The 27207-nt window shown below is 41.0% G+C and overlaps 1 protein-coding gene and 2 long non-coding RNA genes across 8 annotated transcripts in view; 1 reads left to right on the top strand and 2 right to left on the bottom strand.

Moving 5' to 3' along the window:
* rph3aa (rabphilin 3A homolog (mouse), a) overlaps positions 1-27207 on the top strand; it is a 70177-nt gene that overhangs the window by 19898 nt on the left and 23072 nt on the right. Inside the window, exons 2-11 of one of the 6 annotated variants that reach the window (XM_047373124.1) lie at positions 1564-1625; positions 1698-1779; positions 1966-2079; positions 2199-2259; positions 17758-17886; positions 18024-18153; positions 20734-20817; positions 23759-23921; positions 26615-26788; positions 26917-27144. In XM_047373124.1, the coding sequence (XP_047229080.1) occupies positions 17771-17886; positions 18024-18153; positions 20734-20817; positions 23759-23921; positions 26615-26788; positions 26917-27144 (895 nt within the window). In that variant the 5' untranslated portion in view covers positions 1564-1625; positions 1698-1779; positions 1966-2079; positions 2199-2259; positions 17758-17770. Of the gene's footprint in view, positions 1-1563; positions 1626-1697; positions 1780-1940; positions 2080-2198; positions 2260-14057; positions 14189-17754; positions 17887-18023; positions 18154-20733; positions 20818-23758; positions 23922-26614; positions 26789-26916; positions 27145-27207 lie in introns of those variants that run through there. The other 5 variants (XM_047373123.1, XM_047373121.1, XM_047373119.1 and 2 more) reach the window with 5 other exon arrangements.
* Positions 1937-3378, bottom strand: LOC124872788. The gene is made up of 3 exons (XR_007039358.1): positions 3027-3378; positions 2181-2253; positions 1937-2057 (listed from the first exon to the last, which is right to left on the bottom strand). It is a non-coding gene; the product is annotated as an uncharacterized LOC124872788 (long non-coding RNA).
* On the bottom strand, positions 18375-20727 carry LOC124872787. The gene is made up of 3 exons (XR_007039357.1): positions 18977-20727; positions 18550-18897; positions 18375-18460 (listed from the first exon to the last, which is right to left on the bottom strand). It is a non-coding gene; the product is annotated as an uncharacterized LOC124872787 (long non-coding RNA).

Here is a 27207-nt window from a genome sequence, read left to right as displayed (position 1 = left end):
CTCGGTCTCCACTGAATCGACTGGATTGGAAATGGAAGGGGTGGCTGACTGTAAACAAACAGATAAACAATGAGTGGACCAGGCTTCAATTCGACCCTCAGACCAGTTTAGATGGGGGTTGTGTTTGTATAACCAGGGAAAACCTAAAACCAGAGAACTTTGATAAATGGGAAAGACAAAAAGGGCTGTTTTTTTTCACAGTGATTTCCAGAAATGATTAGTTCTACAGGTAAAGTGCGATGAGTTACTTGGTTGAGGGTTTTCCCATCAAGAGCAAGGACTTGATGGGGTGGATCCAGGGGTTCTACTGCTATTTTAGCTTGTTGTACAAGCCAATTAAGACAAGTCAATTAAGTTTTGTTCGCACCCAGAGTCTATGAGAGCAGAAAGGTTTAACTGATCTTGATGAAGTAGGAGGGTTGCTGACAAGGTCAGTCTAGGGTTTTTTTCTTTGTTAATTTTTTGGTCCACCATCTCCCCCTTTAAAGGTGGCGGACCCTCTCTTTTGGCCGAACTGGACAAGCTATCACAAAGTGATGTGGAGAACCACAATATAAACACTGGTTTGGCTGCCTGCGGTGCTGTTTTTCTTCCGGAGTTAACCGGGTGCGCCCCAACTGCATGGGTTCTGGTTGAAGGGATTTTACACTCATCTGTGGGCATGTTGATTGTGATGGGACTGATGGACGGGTTTTATCAACAAACTGTTCCTTTCTAGAATGCTTTCTTTCTCTTATTCGATTGTCCATTTGTGTGGCCAGGGTGATATAGTCATTTAAAGTCTTGGGTTCTTAAACCAAAGCTAATTCATCCTTCAAGTGTTCATCTAAAGAATGGAAAAAGGCTGATTTAAGGGCATAGGAGTTCCAGCCACATGCTGCTGCCAAAGTACGAAATTCAATGGAAAATTCTGACACAGGTCTTTTTCCTTGTCTTAGCGCCATGAGGCGATGGGCCACACTCGTTTGATCTAATTCTAAAATGAAAGTTTGTTTGAATTCTTGAATAAACTCATCAAAAGAACAACCAAATTGACGACAGTCTGTAAATCTGGCTTCTGCCCAACGAAGCGCTTTTCCAGTTAACAATCCTATAATGAATGCAATTTTAGCATTGTCAAGGGGGAACAACTGAGGGGAATGGTTAAACACCAATGAACATTGTAACAAGAATCCTCCACAACTACTGATCTCACCGGATAATTTTTCCGGGTTTGGGGAGGTGACGTCACGGGAGTACGGAAGTTGTTCTGACACTGGAGGTGAAGCAGGTGACTCAGCGGCTCCCTCTGGTGACTGGGATGTCCAGATATTCAGGGCGTGTTGCAGGAGTGAGGCCATTTGATCTAATTGTTGACTGGAATGTCGTTGTTGTTCCAGTGGGGTATGAAGTGTGGATCCGTGTGATTGTATCTGGAGGCTGTGTTCGGCTAAAGTCCTCCTGAGTGTCTCTGCTGGGTCAGATTGACCTGAGTGTTCCATCATAGTTTTCTTCACAGATTTGACCCACTTGCAGAAAGACACTCAGGAGGCAGGAGAAAAGTTTAACAAGTTTATTTGATAGGTAATGGAAGTTGGACTGGAGCCAGGACTGGAAGCACAGCACTGTACGGGAAAGGAGGACAGGTACGTTCTCTGTAGACAAATGGGGTACTGGGAATTGAAGCAAGATCTGAGCTTTCTGTTTTTGATGAATAGAGGTTGGCGTGGAGGAATGATGGAGAACCTGGGAGAACTGAGTTGACACTGCTGAGGAGCCGGTAAATTATCCAGGATGACGGTGAGTACTTCTGCATAGACTCTGGTGATTATAGGCAATGGGATATCCGTATCAATAAACTTGTGATGAATTTACCTGGTGAGACTTGGGTGAACAATCGGTGGAGGGTGACCAGGTTTCACTTGTCTGGAGGAATTGGTTTTAAGCTGTCAGCTGGAGATTGAACCAAACTAGGTTTCTTTTGAGGTTTGAGTACTTAGGCTGAGGCAAGATCCAAAACTGAGGACTTTGAGCCAGAGGTGAAGGTCCCAAAGTGTGAAACTAGGACTTGAGGATTCCTGAGGAAGGAGCACAAAAAAGGTAAGACTTTGAACATAAAGTCTGGACTGAGAATACAAGGCTTGGCCATAGAAGTTCCCATAGAGGTTAACACTCAGACACTGGAGTGCTGACAGCTCCACCTTCTTATACTCCTCCAGGTGATGGAAATGCGGCACACCTGTTACCCTCCACACCAGGGGATCTTGGCGGCATCTAGTGGTGAGTAAGTGTTAGCAGCAGGTAAAAACAATACATGAAACTCCCAGGTTTCAACAAATACACCCTTTTAAGTAAATAAATACCTCATTTAAATAACAGGGCTCAATTTTCCACAAAACAGTGCACATTTGTTTCACATTTTTAATTAGATTTTGTTCATATTGTAGGATATGTAAACCTGGTGCTGTACAGATTTTTCATTGAGATAGCTTAAGCTATAAATCTTCATCTAAAAATGTTACCATTGCAAATAGCTAACAAACAGAAAGAACAGGTTAAATGGAAGGGTTAAATTACATGAGTTATTTGTATTTATGATAATGATGTAGCAATCTGTTGCTTAAAATGGTCAAGCATCAGTTTCAAGTGACCAGCTTTGCTCAGGGGATCCTCTTCACATCAAATAAGCCACAGTTTACAGGGTTTAACAGAGCACCTGACATGCTGATGTGGCATGTAACCAGACATCTGTCAGTGCAGGCCTCTTTGATGTCAGCCCGTTTAGTCAACCTTAGTTCTCTGAACTAAGCTCTTTTATTAATACAATGGTTGGAATAAAATCTCATGAAACTCCATCAGCACAAAGCCAAACATAAAATCTCTTTATTTAAAAATACAATATAGTTTAGGAAGAATGTTTGTGAATGACAATTTGTAGTAGAGCTGTAGTACATCTAAAATTGTCATGTTTGGTTTGTAGTACGATACAATGGAAGCCAGAGGTGAAGTGAAACAATAATGTAAAAAACACAAGGTTCAAAACTTACAGCACTGCACGGAAGGAACAGGATATTGCGCATGGACGAGGAAACTGGAAACAACAGACACGGAGCTAACCAGTGGCAAGAGATGAAAACCAGAGAGTTTAAATACAGAGGAATGTGTGGAAAAAACAAGGCAAAAACAGGTGGAGGTAATCAGGTGGTGATGGCAAACAGCCGAGACTAATCATGGCAGAGTGAACTGATGGAGAGAAGACAAAATAAGCAGAAGGAGAATCACAGTAGGGAGAAAATACAGCAAGAAATAAAACATATCGAAACAAAAATAAATTAAGAAATGAGTAGACAAAGTGATTAACTAGAAAATGGGAACACTAAGAGAATATAACCAACAAGAAAATAAAAAAATACAGAGGCCAGAAATAAAACTCAAAAACAACTGAAACAGCAGGATTATGACAAAACAATGTACAAAAAAGTAAAACATTTTGAAAAAATTACACTTAAACTGCTTGGTAATATTGTCTAACTCAGCCAAAATCGTATTCTTTTATTACAAAGGATTCTACAAAGCCTTTCACAATTATTGGCACCCCTGGTAAAAATGCTTAGAAAAATCCTTACAGGAATATTTCTGAGTTTTTTAAAGTTAATTTTTGTGAAGTTATCGGTAACATTTTCCTTACCCAAGGGTGAAGCGTGATGCCCTGACACACGGGGGATGCAGCAGGAATGAACCTTCAGTTGATGACTCAGATGGGCCAGCACCAATCCCTGAGAGTGGATCGTGCACACGCCAACTTGAGTCTCTTGCCCAAGGCATAGAGTGTTTTGACCCTAATAATGAGGAATCAAACATTGATGATTATCTTAGGGAAGTCGGACGCTGCCTTTTAGATCTGTGCTGCCCATCAGCACAAGAAAAATTGAAGCTCATCTGGAAGACAACATCCAGGAGCGTCCATGTTTTCATGGAGAGCCTGCCCCCTGCAGTCCGAGACCATTACTCAACCCTCTGCGAAGCTTTAAGGGAAGAATATTCTGTGTACACGGACCGGGCCTCCACAACACTTGGTGCTTTTGTTGTCTAGCAAAACAAAAGCGAAGCACCCAGAGAGTATGACCAGCGCCTGAGAGCTGCTTACTTCCAAGGTGGTAATTCAATTCAAATTCAATTCAAAAATACTTTATTAATCCCAAAGGGAAATTAAATGTTGTTATAGCTCATATTATGTAGGTTTCTTCAAAGAGCCGTTGTAGATGCTGATGGCTGTGGGCAGGAAGGATCTCCTGTAGTGCTCCGTCTTACAGCAGATCTGAAGAAGCCTCTGACTGAAAACACTCTGTTGCTGTAGGACAGTCTCATGAAGAGGATGCTCAGAGTTCTCCATAATGTTCTTCATTTTATGAAGAATCCGTCTTTCCACAATGATCTCCAGAGGTTCCAGAGGAGTCCCCAGAACAGAGCCAGCCTTTTTTATCTGCTTGTTGAGCTTTTTTAAGTCCCTGGTTCTGATGCTGCTTCCCCAGGAGATGATGGTAGAAGAGATCACACTTTCCACAACAGACTTATAGAAGATATGCAGCATCTTGCTGCAAACACCAAATGACCTAAGCTTCCTCAAGAAGTACAGTCTGCTCTGTCCCTTCTTGTAGATGGCTTCACAGTTGCATCTCCACTCTAGTCTGTTGTCCAGGTGAACACCGAGGTATTTATACTCCTCCACCACCTCCACTTCTTCTCCCATGATAGAAATAGTGTTTGACTTATTCCTGTTTCTCTTAAAATCTACAATCATCTCCTTTGTTTTAGTCACGTTCAACATGAGATGATTGTTTCCACACCATGCCACAAAGCAGTCCACCACCATCATGTACTCAGCTTCTTGTCCATCTCTGATCCACCCCACGACTGCAGAATCATCCGAGTATTTCTGCAGATGACAGGAGTCTGTCTTGTACTTGAAGTCTGAGGTGTACAGAGTGAAAAGGAATGGTGAGAGTACAGTCCCCTGTGGTGCTCCTGTGCTGCTGAATACCTGGTTAGACACACAACCCTTCAGTCTCACAAACTGTGGTCTGTTTGTCAGGTAGTCTTTAATCCAGGAGATTGTTGAGGCATCCACCTGAGTCTTCTGGAGTTTCTGACAAAGCAAATCAGGTTGGATTGTATTAAATGCACTGGAGAAATCAAAGAACATGATCCTCACAGTGCTGCTGGCTTTGTCCAGATGACAGTGGGTTTGTTGAAGCAGGTGTATGATGGCATCTTCAACTCCAACTCCACAGCGATAAGCAAACTGAAGGGGATCCTGATGGTTTACTGTTTGCTTACTCAGGTGGGCCAACAGGAGTCTCTCTAGGACCTTCATGATGTGAGATGTCAGGGCAACAGGTCTATAGTCATTGAGGACTGATGGGTGAGTTTTCTTTGGTACCGGAACAAGACAGGAGGTCTTCCACAACATTGGAACCTTCTTCTGGGCCAGGCTAAGGTTAAAGAGGTGCTGCAGAATCCCACAGAGCTGCTCTGCACAGGCCTTCAGGACTCTAGGGCTGACATGATCTGGACCTGCAGCCTTATTCCTATTCAGTCTCTCCAGTTGTCTCTTCACCTGACTTCTTGAGACACACAGGTGGAAGGGGGAAGCAAAGGAAGCATCAGCATCTTCTGATATGGTTGATGGCAAACATGTAGAAGCAGAAGGGTCTAGGGCTGAGGTGGAAGATAAAAAATGTGAAGTGTTACTGTACAGCTGTGGGTCCTGTGGGTCAAAGGAGGGTGGAATGTCTGTTTGGCTGTGAGCAGAAGAGGAGGATGCTGAGCTTCGTTCAGTTCATTGGCTCTGTCCAGACATCCATCGGTCTGATCATCCTTCTGCTTGAAGCCTGTGATCTTCTTCATCCCTGTCCATACATCTCTGATATTGTTTTGCTGGAGCTTGCTCTCCAGCTTCTTCTTGTACACCTCCATGCTGTCTCTTATCTTGACTTTAAGTTGCTTCTGTAAACTCCTCAATAATTCTCTGTCTCCCTCTCTGAAGGCTCTTTTTTTCTTGTTAAGCAGGTCCTTCAGGTCACTGGTGATCCAAGGTTTGTTATTGGGGAAGCATCTCACAGTTCTGGTGGGGATGATGTTATCCACACAGAAGTTTATATAGTCGGTTACACACTCAGTCATGGCATTGATGTCCTCTCCATGTGGCTGGCACAGTGCGTCCCAGTCTGTAGCCTCAAAGCAACCTTGCAGAGCTTCTTCAGCTTCCTGTGACCATTTTCTCACAGTCCTCTTTATTACAGGTTGCCTCTGAACAAGGGGCTTATATTTCGAGCAGAGAAAAACAAGACTGTGATCTGATTTGCCTAGCGGAGGTCTTGCTGTAGAGATGTATGAGTCCTTGACATTTGCATAAAACAAATCCAATGTTTTGTTTTCTCTGGTAGAGCAGCTGACAAACTGTTGAAACGTTGGAAGTGTAGCAGAGAGTGAAGCATGGTTAAAATCACCAGAAATTGCCACAAAAGCATTGGGGTTTTGTGTCTGTAGCTTAGCAACAACTGAGCTGATGGCATCACATGCAGTGTCGGCAACAGCGGAAGGTGGAACGTAAACTGTTGCCAAAATAACACTGGTGAACTCTCTGGGTAAATAATATGGACGAAAACTTACTGCCAACAGTTCAATATCTGGACTGAAGAGTTGACACTTCACAGTAACATGTCCTGGATGACACCATCTGTTGTTCACAAATACTGCCAGTCCACCTCCTTTACATTTGCCGCTCCTCTTTAAGTCTCTGTCTGCTCGTATGGTTAAAAAGCCCGGCAGAGAGACGCTGGAGTCGGGGACATGATTCTGCAGCCATGTCTCAGTAAAACACATGATACTGCATGCCCGGTGCTCTGGCTGGGTCATTTGTAGGGCTTGGAGTTCATCCAATGCTCCTGGCATAGAGGAGGAACATGCTTTTAAATCTCTGTTCCTCCACAACCTTCATGAAACCATACAGGTTACGTATACTATCTCACTAGTATAGGAGGACAGGTCAAACTGAGGTTCCATTTTAAAACAGGATCAGAGATCAGCCTGATGTTCTCGGTCTTGTTTGAGGAGGTGAGTAGAGCCATGCTCTCCCTCAGTAAACCATTTCAGGCTGAAGCTTGTGATGTAAGCATCACCAGCTGGGTGGAGATGAACATCACACTCAAAGACATGACTCTGGTGCACCCCATCTATATGTTCACATTGAACACAGAGCTTTTTGTTGGTGGCCAGGACCTGCTGGACAGGCTGGCCCCACTCATTGACTGCCCCTTGGACCAACTCTGGGTCCAGGCGGAGGTGCAAACACCACTGGGTGCAAGCAGTAAACCATCCTTGGTAACAAACCAGGTTGCCAGCTTAGAGGAGCCCAAAGAACCTCTCAGGCCCTTGTCGGTGCCAGACATAGGGACCTCTGTGACACAGCTGCACCCAGCCACCCAGAAAACTCCTCCCTGCAGACATGCATCATTTCTTTGCTCTTTAAAGAACCTAGGTGTGAAAACTTGCAACCCCAAAGTGGTGGAAGGTGTACACCTGGAAATCATGTTCATACCAGAAATGCTTCTAGCATTCTGGCTAGGGCAGTTATCAACTGGTAGAGAGCTGTATGACCGCTTGTGCCAAGAAGATCCTCTTTTAACTGAGGCACAACACAGCCACACAATGCTTTTAGCAGACAGACCCCGCCCTCTTCTTAAGACAGCCAGAGTGTGCACCTCCAGTGCGCAGATTGGCATCAAACAGCTCTCCCATGCTTTCAGCATTGGTCCCACAGACCAAAGGGGGGTCACATTATCCTACGGCCATTACTCTCCTGTAGGGGGCCATAGGAGCTACAAAGCCACACTCCACACCCTCCAACAGATGACGTACTGACCTCCAACGTCTCACAACACTCAGGTCTACATCCAAGGATGCTTAACCTGCTGCCACTTTCAACAATCCCAGCCAATCGGTCAACCTCCGCTTCAGCGAAGGGGCGTTACATTACTTTGGTTCCACCTTCAGACCAACTGGGTCGAACCAGCTCCAAAATTAGCAGGAGGTAACAAATTCCTCCTAACTGTGACATGCAGCTTCATTCAGTCAGCACCAAATGACACCGTTATCCCAGCTGCTGCTCTTTTGCTGAACCAGAAGTTCTACATCGAAGTCTCCTCCCCAAGAACAGAGCTTGTCTCCATGTCCGGGAAAGGAGAGACCAGTGCGTAGGATCAGTTTAGATAGATGCATGTGTCACAACTCACACTAACATGCACTAACCACTAATAACTTTCTCCAACAGGAACTGTTAAAAATATCACTACCTTGCAGGTATACACAGTGTTAAACTGCAGGTTGCACGCTACTTTTCCATTAACCCTCTGCATGCACTGCAGACCCTCACAGAAGTGATTAAGAATGATTTAATGGACACACATGCTGCCAGAGATTTCATGCAAAGTCTTATTAAGAGAGGTTGTTTCATCTGTAGGCGGTCTCACCGAGGCATGGATACCTACTTGCCTAGTTCTGCTGGATTTAGTAGAGAAAATCCTAAAGTCCACCACAGCAGATTCCTTGCAACCTCCACAAACACACCTGGCTGATAGGTAGTGCAGTTCCATTATTATTATATTACTTTTCTTTCCTCTCCTTTTTCAGATCTAAAATGTCTCAGAAACAGGAGTTATGTTAAATCCCATCATCATTCGAAAGAGCTAATGTGTTTAAACCTAAACTCATGTTAAACGTTGGTTTTGTTAAGATAACACACTGCATAGTTGGTTACAAACCAGGATTGACTCCTTCACATTTATTTTCCCTTGGTTCATAGCGCTACCTTTACCAATGCCACAGGCGGATTCCCGTGCCTGACTGGAATTGGACGACTAAGCTATGACCCCATTATTTGGTTATCTTGTTTTTCCTTCTTTCTGTTTATTATTGTTTCACTTTGTCTCAGGGTTACCAGAGCTGATGACCAAAAAGAATGTGATGATGGGAATGTATTGTTTTTGTATTTTTCTCATTGAATGACATAGACAGGTATGAGTTAGTCAGAGTTTAGTCCTGCCCAGGCTAACCTTGTCCTGCCCAGTCATAGGTCTTTGAGAAACAAACTGAACTGTCAACTCCTGTTCCTGCCAAGAGGAACACAGGGACAGTATTTTTGTTTTTTATTTTTGCTTCTTCACGGATCATGGATCATTGAGTTTCAGCTCCTATGATGGATGGACCCAGTAGCTTCAAAGACTGTGATTAATCACACCCTTCGAACCTAGGGGGGATGTTGGGGCCATCCATTTTGGTCGCACATTTTGACACACGCAGTTCAACAGATGTCACAGGTCTGACGTCACCAAGAGTGTAAAACCCAGAGGAGATGAAGTTTCAGGGCCATTTCCCGCCTGTCTCACAGGACAGCGTAACGGAAGCGCAGATCTGGTGAGACAAGAGCTCGCAGGCGAACTTTTGCTTCACAAGGCCATTCCTGGAAGAGCTTGAAAGCTGAAAATCTGTCTGATACAAGAAGATCAGAGTATTTATTTGCCGATCGAAGACCACGCCACACTCGGGTGAAACCCACAGAGGTTCTATGTCCAAGAAGATGAGTTTCCCTCCTTGTTGATTCAGTCGACGAAATGGTTCGTCATCTTTTCCCCTCCTGGACGGATGAGAAGTTACCGTTTTTTTTTTCTCCTTAATTCGATCACGGACGCGTGATCCCCCTCCCCTCCTTTTCTTCAGACCTGATCCATCCTCAACCGGTGGAGAGAAGCAATCAATGTCAAAGTAATTTCATTCTTTTCATAGTAAACTGGATAGGTGCATTTAGAGGTCTGGGCAGGATGAGGCAGTTAAGGTGATTTAGAATCACCAGTAGTTAATCTCAGGTATTAACTTGTTGCATGCAATACTGATTGAATTATGTTATGTTGAGCTGTATTTTTATTTGCTGCGCAAGCGCTGCTGAATTGTGCGTGGTTAATGTTTTGTCCGGCTGATCCCAAATCAGCCAGGAGTTAGAAGTTGGACTTTTAACGGTTTTTCATTCAAGGCAGCTGCGGTCTGGGCCTCGCCCGACCACTCTTTGTTCCAGCTTTATTGCTGGAGATTTTCCACTAGGTTCCCACCTCAGAGTTTTATGACCCTTTGTCAAGATTTGGGGCGATCAGCTGGTTGTGGCTAAAGGGGCGTGGCCCCACCATTTTACCAGCTGATTGCTGCGATTGAGACATCAACACGACAGGAGGATTTCTTTCCATTTAACCCAAATTACATATTTCGTCCATAAACTGCTGGTTTGATCTTCATAGACACTAAATGCATATATATATTTTTCTTTTATTATTATTGTTAGGTAGTCATTGTTATTCCCTTTGTGTAGAACGGTGCTTGTTAGTTTGGTGAAGGTTTTTGGACCAGAATAATGGTATATCAGGATTATTTGGCTTCAATAAATCTTCATATATATATATATAATTAAGAGAAGCGTTTGTGTTTATTTCGTGCAAGAGTGATTTATCTGTCAAAACAAGGTAGAAGATCCCCAGCTTCGGTGAAGCGGTTGAATAAACAGTGACAATTTGTGGTTTTGGTAAATAATTAATAATTATTAAAGAGCTTTGAGCCCATAATCACAACACCAGAGGACATCTCTTATTTCTATTCGTAAGTGATGATTTTTGGTTAAGACATTTATGTTTTCCAAATTATAATTTTAAATTATAATTCTCGATGAATATTAATTAATCAATAATCATAATCCTTTCAGAGGAGATATGGAACAGCTGTGACAGAAGGCAAGCAGGGAAGCTGAGGGAGAGAGACTAATTAACCAAAACAGAGCTGATCAGAAACACAAAGAAACCCAGGGAAGTATCTAACAGAAATCTATCAGGAAATTAGTCCAGATGTACAATAGAAACACAAAAGTATGAACTAATAGGAAAAACACCTAATAATAATAGGCATAGGGAAATGAACTTATGCAAGACCGTTAGAACAAAATAAACAGCAAAGAACAGGTTAAAATACAAACCCAAAAGAAATTAAAACCCAAACACCTTAGGATCGTAACAGCATACATGGTGTCACACAAGAAACTGCTTGGAGGAAAAAAGGTCTCCACATCCACCTACTCTATATGTAAAAAAACTGTGGGAGCCTTGAAACAGCACCTAACAGTGTGAAATTGCAGACTTTTAATATCCACTAATATAGTGCTGTATCCCACATATCAACATTTTCAGCTTTAGTTGTTGCTAATGACTACGACCACTGTGAGGATTTATTTAGTTTAGTTTCAACAAACTCACAATGACATGACATAATTCTACTACAGATAAGGGAAGTAGTACTGATAATAAATTTACAGAACCTCCCTTTAAAACTAACCATTGAAGATAAATTGCCATAGAGACTTTGTGACTCCTAAATGCCAGCGTTTGCTGTAGTTATCTAACAGTTAGCTTTGAAGATTTTTTTACCTCCCTTCCCATCCTCCTTTTAACTTACTCCAGCTACTGTTGATTTGGGGAAGTTTAGGTAAGTTGCTAAGTCACTTCCTGAATTATGTTGATCAACAGACATCTGTCTCACTTGAATAGCATCTTTATGTCAAAAAGATACACAGTCATTTCCTATGAATTAAAGGTTTTTGTTATCTCAAAAAATGCTCATATTATATTCATTTTATAGGAATTTCTTTGGATGCCAATATATGCTGCACAGAATTTTTTAAAGAATTGTTTCTTCCTATGGGATGTTTTTCTCACTGAATATATGTACTTAAATTAAGTGTTGATTTTGTTTTACTAAAATTGTAAGTATGATCCTTTTTAACTGCAATAACAGATCCATTTATTTTAAGGCCTTTCACACATCTTTACAAGCGGCCTCTGGGTGCCTAAAAGATTTAATACCATTATGCATATTGTCACAGTGGCACAGTTATCCCTCATTCAAAGTCAAATTCAAATTCAAAAATATTTTGTTGATCCCCGAGTGGAAATTAGAATTCCAGTACAATCCATCCAAACATACATCATGACAAGACAAGGGGGGGACGGGTCACCGAGGCTTTGCTGCCCACTCACAGGCGCTGCCCTTGCTAGATGAGAAAAGAGGCCACATTAGGTAAGTAGAGGGACAAAATCATATTTCACACTTTATCCTTAGCAGGATACAGTTTGAGATTGCAAAAAACCTCAGCACAAAGAAACAACAAGTTTACAAAACAACATCATGCCGGGAACGGTGAAGGTGGTGTGAGGGGTGCATATGTTTATCTTGAGCATGTGTGTGTGTGCAAGTGAGTGTGTGCAAGTAAGACCATGAAGCACTGTCACAGAGGCCATTGTCCTTGATGATGTTCATCAACCGGCCACAAAGTTCTGAGCAGGTCCACAGATGTCCTCAGGGAAGGGAGGGGGCAGAGGGAGCAGAGCGTCATGTTTACATAACTTCCAGGAGAAGTTGAAGATAGCCAGCCATCAAGGCCGTGCAGGGGAGCCAGATTCAGAAAAACAATAATTATTTGGGTTAGGCTGACTCTTAATTTTCTGTCAGCCTTGAGAGTCATACTCATTTTACCTCAGATGTCTTAAATATATTTTGTTTGATGAAATAATTTAAACTGCTATCACCATGAAATTAATGGTCCTTAACGTTATTGGGAAATGACGTCACCACACTGGATTATATCGGTGTTTGATTCTGAGATCCGTCCAAGTCAGCTCTACAGTAATAGCATCAGTGCAGCTGTGACTGCTGCGTATGAGACAAACTGAGAGTAATGGGGCAAAAAGAGGAGAGATATTGATGTGCTGCCATGTACAAGCAGTTTATGTTCTGTACTGTGTACATAAAGTTGCTGCAAGACACCAGAGGTCTAGTCAATAATGGTTCTGCCTTCATGAGTGTACTAATTAGAATAGAATATATTATTTTTGTGGTTGTTGGAGAAGACAGATAATGTAGAATGCATTTCTAAAACATCCCATTTCTTTCATTTCATTGGGAACCACACTGTGAGTGTTAATTTTCTTACACATATTGCACTGTATAAAGAAATGATGGCTGTATAAAAGTCCTTTAAGCATGAACTATAAGGACAAGTGTGTGTTTATAGTATCGATGGTTATATTTATGTGTGTGTGTGTGTGTGTGTGTGTGTGTGTGTGTGTGTGTGTCATGTGTGTCTAATGGGGTCCAAATAATGTAACTCAAAATAGAGTCACTCACTGTGACATCTATCTGTGTTGTTGAAAAAAATGCAAATTCACCTTTTGCTACAGTGATGATGCTTTCGTGATCTATTAATTTGTAGTTACAAATGTTCCAGGCTGCAACTGTGGAGATTTGAGTCATAATGACAGTATGTGTGTGTGTGTGTGTGTGTGTGTGTGTGTGTGTGTGTGTGTTCCTGTCTTGGCATCACAGTGAGAACCATTTTCCCGATTTCACCATCAAATTGAGGACCGTTTGTACCAAATTTTGCTGGTCCTCACGACCTATTTTGCTAACGGTTAGGTTTAGGACTAAGGTATGAATTGACTTTAGGTTAAGGTTAGGGTTAGGCATGCACTGGTAATGGTTAGGTTTAGGGTTATTGTCAGGGTTAGGGCATAGAAAGGGTTGAAAATGACTGAAAATCAATGGAAGTCAATGGGAGTCAACACATGGTCCTCACTACATATAGCAAAACAAGTGTGTGTGAGTGTGTGTGTGTGTGTGTGTGTGTATGTGTGTGTGTTTTAAGGGTTTCTTCCATTCTTCATTACCAAGTATTTCCAGTTTTGAATCTCCTCGCTCCAAACACCTCAAGGCACACACTTACACACAAACAGATGAGACATCCATCTGTCAGGTTGCCACATTGTCCACAGCGACCCTTAACATTTATATGCTTTGGGGACATGAAATTTTCAGGGAACTGAAAAGGAAAGGGTTGCGAGAGATGAAGGGCGCTGAGCCGTTAAGTAAGCACTCCTCTTACACAGCAGCTGCAGCTCCATCTCCTGTGTGACACTCGGTCGACAGCAGGTCAAGCAGCTAATCTTAGAAGTCTTTCGCAAAGGACAACATATGCAAGTTCTGAACTCAAACAAGCTTTTCTCTACACGTCCTCTTAAATGTCAACAATCAGTCCTACGCCTTCAGCCCTGCTAAACCAGAGGTGAGAAGCTGCTTTCTTCTTAACAACGTTCTTGTGAGAAAATAATGAGTGCTGTTCTCTGCAGTGAAAATTTCTCCAGGCATGAACGCTGCAGACGACACACATTACTTCTAAAGGGTCACTTTCCAGAGCCAGCCCCAATTAACACTCTATTCTCAAACTCAAGCACAGCATTGTGTGCATGGTCACCAGCTGCAGATATTTGGGATTTTAATGGCCAGGAGCACTAATAGCTGTAGAAGTATGTGACAGAGCTGAAATAAATCAGTTGTTTTAAAAGTAGCGGCTCTCCATCTGTGGCATGCTGTCAGTTGAAGGGGCTTTAAAACCCCTGTGCTCGTGTGTTACGAGCAGAATAATGCATAGAACTGCTTGTATTGCTTCATCACTGATTTTATCCTCTTTTCTGCATGGATTGACAGGAGCTATTTTTATCATTTTTTTGTTTCTGAAAATAATGCCATTTTATGTGCATTTGTCACAGCATTCCATATTTGTAAAAGCATAGCTGTTTTCTAATACAACACAATACTTTGTCATAGATGCAGCACTGTGAGATTTTACTGAAGGAAAGTAAGGGAATGTTGTTGCAGCATAGGTTTTTAATTATTTCAGTTCCATACCAACGGACATCTTTAAAATGTAGGACCTGGTGTCATGCATTGGGGGTTTATAGTAGAAAAAATTTAAAGACCTAAATTAAAGGACAGGTGGAAAAAGGTTGGCAGGGTCAATAAAACCAAATGCATTTTATTGCAAAGACATCAAACCTGAACAAACTGAATCTGAGCCTGGAACAACAGAAATTGCTTGGTGTGGCACAAGGTTATCAGTTTGACTCTAAAAGTCTTTGGTATATGGAGGAGTTTGTTGGTTGACTCTTTGACTGCTAGGAGCCCTGGGCATGTGGCTGCGAAATAAACCAATTTCTCCACTTCTTCATCACTGTGCTTCACCGATGGTCAGATATGTTTAAAATTTATTTGCTATTTTGGTTATTTCCAGACATGGCAGTGTACATTATATTTGAGCAAAAGACCGAAATTGTTCCAGATGTCCTGTGGTTCATTTGGGATACAACTTTATAAACGTTTAGAGAGAAGAAGGGCTCACCTGGCAATCATTCCATACAAAGCCATTCTTCTTCAATCTTTCTCTAATTTTCCTGTAATAAATATTGACATTTAACTCGCTAACTGACACCTGCTGATTCTGTGATTGCCCATTTTTTGTCATTTTTTCTCAGTATTGCAAAGTCTGACCTTGGGATGAATAGAAAGAATAGCAGCTGTCCTAAATGTTTAACACTTGGGAATAATCTTTCTCCCCAATAACAACAATGACCTTCAGAATGACCTTATAACCTGTACCGCATTGATGGACAGCAATAGTTGTTTTTCTGAAACCATTGCTAATTATTTTTAGGCTTGGCAATGTGGTAACATTGCCAATCTTAAACCCCATCAAATGACGTAACTCAGAATGGAGACACTTACTGTGACATTTATCTGTGCTGACCTTGTAAAACAAATGGTAATTCTCCAGGTCTCCAGACCAGCAATCTAGTCTAATTCCTGCTTTTATAGAAGTGCCCTCTCTTGCTGATTATCAGTTAAGTTGCAGAACCTGGTTGCTATTTTTGCTCTTAAATCCCAGGGAAATTGCAAGGGTGTTCGTTCTTAGCCTTTTATTTAATGCTTCTTCAAATAATGATAACATTTTAATTCTTGTGTGTTTTTGTACAATTGAGATTAGATTTAAATTGTTTTAGAACATAGTATAATAACCATCTTGTTTAATGTTTTAGTTTGTTGACTTTATGTCTTGGGTGTTTGTACGTTTTATGCATTTCTGGATATCATGTTTTGCATCTTCATTTTGCTGGTTTATTGTATGTATGTCTGAGCCAAATCCAGAGATCCCCAGTCTGTCCACCCTGACCCCTGGTTCTTGGATCCAAGAACAAAAGCTGTCTCAGTCTTTTCAGGCTTTTGTTGCAGATTTTGTTGCTGAGAGAAATCTAACATTTAAAGACAGCTGGGCTCCGCTCGAAGGAATCCTAATGTCAGTGGAAGCTGCAAAATTTCAACTATTTGATCCATTCAAGAAAAAAATAAATCAGCTTTATGGTCTCAAATCAGAAACTGACTGCAAATGATTTTAGTTGGCAAGAAAAGTGAGTTCTGCTCTGTCAGAGAGCTTAAAACTCAACTTTCTGATCATCATAATGTTATGTCTGAAAGACATAGACAAACTTAAAGACAAAGTGAGAAAGATAATTCACTAAGATATTTACTCTTACTTGCACCTATAGCTCCATAATTATCTCAGTTTTAGGCTTGTTCAGGTTCCAACCCCAAGCAGCACCTGGTTGCAACAGTGAACAAAACATCAACAGGTCTGAGAACTAGCAATAATTAATCCTAAAAAGTGAAAAGTTAACAAAAAATTTAAATAATAAATTAAAAAAATTAAAACAAAAACAAGAAGCTGCCCATCCCACAAGCTGTATTCCCAACTTATCCTTACCCTATGAAGATACACAACTTACAAATTGTACCTGATGTTCAGTCTGACTAGTTTCAACCTGTGTATCATTATGCCTAGTTTACTGAAACTCTTTGTTTTTTGGCTTAAGCAATGAGTCAGTTTCTCGCTTACAGATGGTCCAAAACTCTGCTTCTAGACTCCTGCCTTATTCCAATCAAGGTCTTCTACATAAAATGCTGTCATCTTCTCCTGATTCAAACCTTTGTCTAACCTTAGTCTAACCTCTCACCAAATAATTAAGGATGCGAAAGAGCAAATACCAGGAAGATTTTAATGGTAAAGATGACCATTATTTCTGTTTATCATATTCACCACAATTGATAGTAGTTGTGCCCCCAATAAGACGGAGCGCTAAATTATATTAAAAGCTTTTTCAACAAACTTAGTTTAAAGTTGTGCAAACGTTTGCAACTGGTTTGTTCCACCTTTCCTATTTTTTTACACTTCTCACATCAGAATTGTTTGTTTTTCCACTTGAATCGGACAGTGTTTGTCACATTAAAGGTGGACATTTTTTAAAGGATTTATCATCACCAAAGCCATATATTTAAACAGAGGTTTGTACACTTTTGAGAATCACTGTATGTGGATCTGCAGAGCAGCTTGACAGCTAAAAGCTCTGCCTCACTATCTAGTTCTGGAGACTTGCTTGTAGATTTTTAAAGAAGTCAAAATAAAACAGCTAAAACCGGAGAAATGTAATCTATTTTATAGGTTAAAGCTCTTATGTATGAGCTTCCAACTGGGCTAAAAACCACAGAGCCTTAAAGTGCACAAATCTGGATTTATGAAAGCTGTTACAATTAGTAACAATAGGGACATGTATGATATTATGTGCTGAAGCTCAACATAACTGAAGCTCCATTGTGCTTCCAGCTGTGCTTCTGTCCTGAGATTAATAGCTTTTAACTATTAATACTGATGCAGTTTCTGGACATATTGCCATTTGTTTTAGCTGCAGTCCTGGTTTCACGCCACGATTTTGTGTCTGTTTTGCTGTGCGCATTATATGTCAGCAGGACTGGTTGGACAATGAACATGTCTGGGGGTGCACTGGGAGAGGACCTTACAGATGAGGAGAAGGAGATCATCAACAGTGTACTGGCTCGTGCCGCTATGATGGAGGCCAAGGAGCAGCAGCGGATTGAGTGAGATGAAAAACTGTTCTCACTGTTGTTTTGGTTTCTGTCAGCCAACCAACCAACCACAAAGGCTCACTCTGTCAGTTTTTGGTGTAAAACCTGTTTGTGTCATTGTGCTGATATGTATGTGGATGTTCTCTTAGGCATATGTCCAGTCGCCTAGATATTATTAAGAAGACAGCATGTGGTGATGGACAGTCTCATTGTCTGCTGTGTGGGGCCTCCTTTGGAGCCCAAAGGGTCACAGCTGTTCTCTGTGCAAAGTGCAAAAAGGTAAGTTAATTATTTCAGTCACGAACAAAGATTTTCTCCCAGAGGATGGATTTATGTTTAAAATGTTAGACTTAAGAGTTTATTTTTATTTTTATGTACAGTTTGTGAAATTATCCATCCCTCTTGAATTTTTCAAGACTTTGACACATTACAACCACAGACATTGGTTGTCATAGTGGTGGGTTTAAGACTCTGATAACACACAATCACGAGAAGCAGAGTATGTTTTGAAACGGTTTATTTTTAAAGCCAGGGTAATGGATGTACAGGAACCAGGACTGGGTCGGTGGATCGGACTGGAATTAATCTAGGCGTGTGGGAGAAGGAGACAAATTTAGATAGATTGAAAACGGGAATGTTGGATCTTGCAGTATAGGTATTTCTCAGTAGACTTACTGAGTTGCTGGTTTGAGCTAGACGGTGGGGGAGTAAGTCCTTCTCCACAGTGTCTGTGGTTGGCAGGCTGTGAGCAGGCTTGTTCCAGTGATCTCCAGTTGGTGTTGTCCCTTTTTTTGCGGCGAAGCTCCGCTGTGACTTGAGGGGGACGCTGGAGGGTGGACAAGGTAGGTGAATACTCATCTGAGTTAGGCTTGGTGAGTTCTTTGAGAGGCTGGGCTTGGAGTTGGAGAACAGAGCAGGGACCATAAGTTGAAGGCATTGCAACTTTGAGCTTTCACACTCCTTCAGAAACGGCTCAAGACTGCTGGTGAAGAAAAATCCATGAAACACCCAACTAGGCTGGATCTGTTGATCAAGGAAGAAATGAAACGATTAACTTTCAAGGATAGCAAAACTGCATAGAAGCAGGGGTCGAGCCATTTACCACTGAGTGAACAACAACGAGCTGACGCCTTCCTCTGGCTCTCCACTCACTAAAGAAGCCCAGCTGATTGCTGACAGATGAGGAACACCTGTGCAGAAGCACCTGCCCGTCAAACCCTAAAATGGAGAAACAGAAAAAAACAGCACACACATAACCTGCACACAGCCACCATAGATTCTGACATTGGTGGTATATTTCCACCAGCTGTACACATCCCAAGACTCACATTTTTGTAAAATTATCTTTAACTCAAACATAGACAAGTTAAATTAATACCATAAGGAACAACAATTTCTCGTCTTGTCACATTCTCATTTGGATTTAGGTCAGACTTTGACTGGGCCATTCTAACAGATGCTTTGATCTAAACTATTCCATTGCAGCTCTGGCTGAATGTTTGGAGTCATTGTCCTGCTGGAAGGTAAACCTCCACCCCAGGGCGGAGTCTTTTGTAGCCTCTAACAGATTTTTTTCCACAGTTCACCATCTTCCTTTCAATGCTTACCGGGTCCCATGTTTTTGCCGAAGAGAACCAATTCAACAGCTTCAATTTGCCACAGCTAGGTTTCATGCAAGGAATGATGTTTTCAGGGTGATGTGGAGTGTTAGTTTTTTATGACACAAAGCATTTTGCATGTTGGCCAGAAAGTTAAATTTGATCTTATCTGATCAAAGCACCGTCTTCCAAATGTTTGCGTCTCCTACGTGGCTTGTGGCGAACTACAAACATGACTTCTTAGGGCTTAATTTCAACAATGACTTTTTTCTTACCACTCTTCCATAAAGACCTGATTTGTGGAATGCACAACTAATAGTTGTCCTGTTAACACATTCTCACACCTGAGCTGTGGATCTTTGCATCTCCTCCAGAGTTAACATAAACCCTTTGGCTATCTGATGCTGGCCTTCCCCAGCTGACTGTCAGTTAAGGCAGCCTCCAGTGCTTTGGTAGGCTTAGAGATGTACCATACTTTTTCCATTTGCAGATGACGAATTGAGGAGAGCTTTCTGAGATGTTCACATTAAACTTATCCACAACTTTCTCTCTGACCTATCTGCTGTGTTCCTTGGTCTTATGCTGTTGTTAACTAATGTTCCCCAACAAACCTCTGAGACCTTCATAGAACAATTACTGAGGCATATACACACAAATCGGATTTGTATATGAAAAAAAATGAAGCCATGTATCCTTTTCCTTCTACTTCACAGTTATGTGCTACTTTATGTTTGTGATACTGTTGACAAGACCCTGAGCTCCTCAAAGAGGGCCTCACCCATAGATGGGTAATCACTGCAAACAAAATCAAAACTGAAATAAACATGTTTCTGTGAGATAAATTTATTACAGTGGATATTGAAAAACAAATGTTGCTTCTGAAAGCTTGGTGTCTTCTGTAAAGGTCTTCTTAGATTTTGAATTCTTCTTGCTCTTCTACATTCTGCAATATATTCTACACTGTGCAGTTCTGTAAAGGTTTATTTATGGTGCCAAGCAGTCAGTAGCCCATGTGCTAACTTGCTGTGATGCACACCGTGTACTTTTAGGTCCTATACGTGACATCCTGCTTCTTGTTGCTCTCACGACTCAAGTACGGGTTAATGCCATATGAACTGTAAAAATATATGTGCTTAATGCACCTGTGATAAAAAAGCAAAATTTGCGTAGGCTGTGTGTGTGTGTGTGTGTGTGTGTGTGTGTGTGTGCCTGTGTGTGTGTGTGTGTGTGTGCTGATGTGTTTGTACTTGCCTTCCTGCAGCACATGTGCAGCAAATGTGGGATTTGGATTGACAGCAGGACTTGTCCGATGTGGCTTTGCCAGATCTGCAATGAGCAGGAAGAGGTGAGCTAAAGGAACATAACTTATGTTTTGGACTTAGTACTAATTTATGACATTATGTCATCACTCTGCCACCACAAGCTCTGCTTATCCTGTGAAAAGAACCATTTTCTAGGTTTTACATCCATCTTTTAGTACACAATTGCATTTCACTGCCCTTTGGCCTGGACAATTAACTTCCATTAGCTTAGATATCAAAGAGACACATTGTGTGAATGTGTCTCTAGTAGCCTAGTCTTTAAGCTGATGCTGTGTCCTGTCACTCGTCCAGACTAACTACACTGTAATGTAGGACATAGAAAGCAGTCATAGGTTTCCTTCTGTACAGAGCTCCTGTAGTGCCATTGGTAATATGTTTTGTTGTGGTTGTTGTTATTATGTTATGTAATGTACACATATTTTTTTTTTATTGTGCATGAATTAATAACTTATGTCCATAACATGAATGCACAAATAATCGTGATGTGAGAATAGGATGAACCAAAGGACCCAATCAGGAGTATCAGAGCTGTAGATTGGTGATGGTAGCATACAGGGAAGACTTAGATATGGATTCTTGTCATTTATGCCATACAGTGAATCTTAAAAGTCTAGACACCCCTGTTAAAATGTCCAGTTTTTGTGATGAATGAAAAGGAGAGCAGGATAAAGTATTATTGAGCTTTTTCTGCATATATTGTGACATTTATTCTGTCAAATTCAACTAAAAACAAAAACCCATTTCTTGAAGGAAAAATTTAATTAATTAAAAAAAAGTTGCAATAACCTAATTGCCTGTGTCCATATCCTTGATTTAATACTTTGCTGAAGTACATTTAAACTGTCTTTTAGCATTCTGTATTTTTGGTAGGAGTCTGTCATCATCCAACATCTTGACTTGAAAATGTTTGCCCACTCTGTTTTGAAAAGTTCTCCAAACCTCTCAGATTGTAAGAAAATCTCTTGCCCATAGGCCTCCTCAGATGAACCCACAGATTTTCTGTTGAATTTAGTTCTGGATTTTGGCTAGGACATTCCAAAACTTAATTTAGCCTTTTAGGAAGCCATTCTTTTGTTAATTTGGATGTATTCATTGACTTGTTGAGGAACTAAAAGATGAAATCCTTCTTCAGCTTTCTAGTGAACACCTGAAGGTTTAGGCCCAAAATTGACTGGCGACTGGAATGTGGAGAATAAAGCAGATTGTTGTCATGTGTACAACACAACCACTCCTTGTTGGTACCTCATGCATCTCCTTTAGCGCTGCTATCGGTCTCTTGGCAGCCTCCCCAGCCAGATAAAAGACAAGAAAAACATCTTATCTTTTCATCAATTACGGAGAAACAGTCAGTTTATGTAATGTGCCTGTTGTTCCATATTTTATCCAGTTATCAGTGACAACTCTCACTGTGCCATGATGTATGCAGCTGCATCTCAGCTGAACAATAACTCAATGAAACACATTATATAGATAAATTACACACAGATGTTTTTAAGCCTTTATTACTGTTAATTGTGACGATTCTTTGCTTGCTGCCAATGAAAACACCACATTAAGATTAGGATATTACATCAGAACAATTAAAAAAATGTTTTTAATACAAAAATGTGGCCTTAATGAAAAGTATGTTTTCTATCTGCTTAAAGATTATTTTCAGAATGTACGTTTAATCTAATTTACGAAAATGTCAGTCAGTCAGTCATTTTCTACCGCTTATTCCATAGTGGGTTGCGGGGGAGCTGGTGCCTATCTCCAGCAGTCTATGGGTGAGAGGCAGGGTACACCCTGGACAGATCGCCAGTCCATCGCAGGGCTTACTAAAATGTATTTGTATATAATGCTGTTTTTCGTACTCTCCTCCTTACTGACATCTTTGTACAATGAGATACTTTTGATCCTTCGTAACCTCTGAAACTACGGTTTTAGCTAAAGGATGCAAGGAGGAAATTAACTTTATTTACAGTTAATCAGATTTAATAGGATGGAGTGTCTGAGCAATGTGAACTAAAAAAGACTGAATGTTGAAAATAACTTAAAAGTGTTTCAACAAAGTATTAGTGTATGGGAGTGCACAGTGATTTTTTTCCTTTAGTAAATATGTCTTGTATTACACACAATATGTGGAAAAGGTTCTGAAATAATTGTCTGAAGTCTTATTTTTCATAAAAAGCAGAGTACCACTCTAGATATCTGACCTGCATTCTACTTACAATATTCAACAATCACATATTCACCTCCTTTAGCTATTCCTTAGCTCTACTAGCTGAGGTAAATACATAATTTTAAGTTAATTCAGAAATCTTATCAGAACTTGTGCAGTAACGACTTCAGCTCATATTTGCATTATTTAAATACCACTTTTAATCTTTCTTTTGAAGGTGTAGTATTAACATAAATTCCCTATTTTGTTATCTAAAAATCCATCTTCACTCTCTCAATATACAGATAATTGTTAGTCCTTTAAAGTCTTCTACAACAAACAACTGTTAGGAAATTCTTTATAAAAACTGAACTGTTAATTAAATTATTTTACCAGAACAAAAATACTTATTTAAACATCAACTGGATTTCATTTTTTTGTATCATAACTGATGCATTAGGTGTGTATACCTCTGTTTATTGTATTTTCCTAATACAAATGAAATTTGTATGCCTAAAAAACACATAACTCCCTTACCACTTTTAAAAACTACCTACAAATAAATAAGAAATTATGCTAGCGTTTACTACCTGTAGTACTTGTAAATTCCAAAAGAGGGCAGAAAATAAGTGAAGGATTTCCTACAGCAGATTTTTGAGGAAAGCACAATCCTTTTTAAGGATGTTTTTGTAAAGGTGGTCTTAACCTTTTTTGATTTTATTCTAACCTCAGCTCTTCCTGTTGCTGATCTTTTTCATTATGTAAAGTAAATAATTTCAGTTCTCATTCAGCTTATGCTGATAGATTTATTGTGTTTGTTGCAGGTCCAGAAACGTTCAGGGGCCTGGTTTTATAAGGGAAGAGATCAACAGAGGCTGCCCTCCCCCCTGCCTCTTTCCAAACCTCAGCAGTCCAACACAAAGGACAGCACTGGTCAGGGAGGCCACAGTCGGTCAAAGGGACACAGACCACATCATCAGATTGATGGTAACCAACACCAACTATTCCACTTACAGTTTGATTTAGAAATATGATTCTAACCACAAAAATGGAGGCTTGTTTACGTAATTCATTGACCATGTGTTGTAAGATTTAAGGACAGATATCTGTTGGCTTTCTGTGTTTGTAAATGATCTGCTAAGCTCCACTTTTCCTAAAAGTAAAACTCATCAGTGAAAATAATCAGTGGCAGTTTTTGATATGGGCAGTTGCCCAGGGCACCATGAAAGAGGGGAGTGCATGAGCGCCAGATAAAAAGACTGTGTAACTTATCTGTAAGTTCTGCATCAAGCAAGTTTTGTAGAAGAATGTTTTATATAATATCAAATTTTATTATTTAAAATTACTTTTTCACATTGACGGATTTTTGTTTTTTTATTAAAATTTAAAAGTGTGTATGATCTTATCTTTACTCTTACTCTTTTCGGGTGTACCACTCCGGTTGAAAAGAGCGCGTTACATTTCCCCAATTGTTTGAAGTGACCTTTCAGCTCCGGAGTTGGTCTTCCTCTGTCTAAAACCTGTTTTGACTGAAGATTGACTTTAGAAAAATTATTTTCCAGTTTTGAGAAGTAATCTTCCGTTTTGTCAGACCAGATTTAAATTAGTGTACGGTTACAGGTTGCGTCGGTGAAAACACTCCTGCCCACTGCATAGCTGAAGAGTCCGTAGTGACATGCTGGTGGCAGTCTGTGCCTATGGGCCTCAGCACTGCCCCCTATCAGTGCAGCACAGTACTTTTTGCCTTACCCGGTCCGTTTTCACTGCACATTTATTTATGGCCGATTAGAAAGATTAAATATGTCACACATATTTATTAAAAATCTTAGTCCGACTGTGGAGTGTCAGCATGTACATGTGGAATCCATTCATTCAATCATTTTCTATAACCGCTTATTCCATAGTGGGTCATAAGGGAGCTGGTGCCTATCTACAGCAAGAGGCAGGGCACACGCTGGACAGGTCACCAATCCATTACAGGGCAACACAACACAGAGACAACACAGAAACAACCATGCATACACCCATTCATACCTTAGGGCAGTTTAGAGAGACCAATTAACCTAACCGCTATGTTTTTTGGACTGTGGGAGGAAGCCAGAGTACCATGCAGAAAGACACGTGGCTGGGAGTCGAACCCAGGACCTTCTTGCAAGGAAACAGTGCTACCAACTGCGCCACCGTGCTGCCCCACATGTGGAATCCAGCATGCACATTGGCAATATAAAGAGCAATGGACACGCACCAACTGCCTGTCTGTGTGCCACAGCACCGTCAGTGATGAGGCACAGCAATTCACTGCCTCACCTTGCCTTCTCCCATGTATTTGAAGCGATTTTGACCATAAAAACGTTGCAATCATACAGAAAACAAATTTCTGAAACAAAACAGGAACAGTCAATTTGAGAAATGGTTTTTCTCTTATTATTGCTAGTATTTTACTTCTCATGACAGGTCAGACTGTGCCTCACTTGTCACCCCTGACTGCACGTCATCAATAGAGTAGGTATCTGTGTGCTGCCCGAGTGCCAGCCTGGGGCTGCTTAGGCATTGCTGCTGACCTGCCTCCGTGCGGGCGTGTAACTACTCTGTGGGTGTGCCTAGTGTCTGTCTCAGGCTGCTGTGACCTGCAGTAGCTGAGGCTACCTGCCCCTTGCTGCTCGTGGGCACTGAGTGCTGCAAGGTTTCTACTCTTCTTACACAAACATGCATACTAAAAAATCTAACAAGTGGAAGGTCACACAAACACAGTTTCATATTACATTATTCTGACCTGTCTACTCTGATGCCAGATGCAACACTAATTTAACAAATTCAATGACACAATTAGGATACCATCTCCAGATATCTTTTTTGTAGAGTAAATGAGGCCATGCCCACATAGGCAACCAGCTCCATTATATGCTTTGCCTGAAATTGTCATGATTTGTGAATTAGAAGCTGGACCAAAGCGCAGACAGGAATGTTGGGGCAGGATGGTGAGTAAAATGATTTAATAATGATAAGATACAAGACCTGCAGTTGGGCACTAGGAGAACAGAGCCTGCAACAATAACAGAGAACTGGGCAGTACAATGTGCAAAACGCATGGTAACAGAATAATTCAGCAGAGAACAATGAGAATCGGAGAGCTTAGCTATATACTGAGGAAGGTGTGGAGAATAACATAGAATCCAGGTGTGACTATTTAGGGGAAAATGTGGAACAGCTGAGGGAGAGTGAAATCAGGGAGCCAAGGGAGGGAGGAAAAGGAGCTAAACAGAGATACACGAAATAACTCAAAATATACAAAGAACAGAACACAAAAATAAAATAAGAAACTGAATACAAAGATATGAACCAATAAGGCAAGACATTAAGAACATAATAAACAACAAGGAAATGGTCAAAACACAAAAGAAAACCAAAACCCAAACATCTGTGGATTGTGACAGAAATGCTAAAACAGGACAAGGGGGGTACGAAAGTATAAATACTTTTACAAGACACTGTGTCACCAATAAACATACTTTTTGGAACTGACTTTTTATGTGCAGAATATAGGATTCAGCTTTCCACTGGTTGCTGTTACTGTCTCCAGTGCCAGGGCCCAGTGCCCATCTATTCAAGAAGGAGGTCTGGTGTGACAGCGTTGAATCGATGATTGTGGCAGTAATGATAATTTTATTTTGTTTCCTCAGTGGCACAGCAGAAGCAGTCCTGTGTATCTGAACAATGGCAGCAGACAGCAAGAACAACAACTGACAGCTGTAATGAGACTCATTCTACTCAGACAGCTGTAATGAAGACAGAGAGACATGTGTTAGCTTCCAAAGCACCCCAGGCAAACACACAGCAGACTGCCCCCACCTCAGGTAAAATCACACTGCTTCCTCTAAGAATAAGCCCAACACTGCAGGGGCTACAAACATTTAACTGCACTTTCTAAGAACAGATGCCCCAGACGGTGGCAGCTGCTCACTGTGTTTGATCATGTCTCTAGTTCCAGCGGTAGATGATGAAAACAAACATCCAGAGAGAGTAAAAGCAATGTCCTCTCCAGCTGTTGAAGAAAAACAACAACCTATTGTCTCCAGCTCAGTTTTATCTCACATACCTGCTATCAGGATGACTCCACCTGTGAATTCACCCTTCAACAATGCAACTCCTGAGAGACGCCCTCCAGATTACACGGAAGAGGACGACCATGACTATGACTCAGATGATGCCAGTAAGACTGTTTAGATCATTAATCTGTTCAAATATTTAAATGTTTTTCATTTTGATCTATTTC

Source organism: Girardinichthys multiradiatus, chromosome 8 (genome assembly GCF_021462225.1).
Source record: "Girardinichthys multiradiatus isolate DD_20200921_A chromosome 8, DD_fGirMul_XY1, whole genome shotgun sequence".
NCBI classification, from domain to species: domain Eukaryota; kingdom Metazoa; phylum Chordata; class Actinopteri; order Cyprinodontiformes; family Goodeidae; genus Girardinichthys; species Girardinichthys multiradiatus.
Note: the sequence above shows the minus strand (reverse complement) of the source record. Positions and strands in the feature narration are given on the sequence as shown.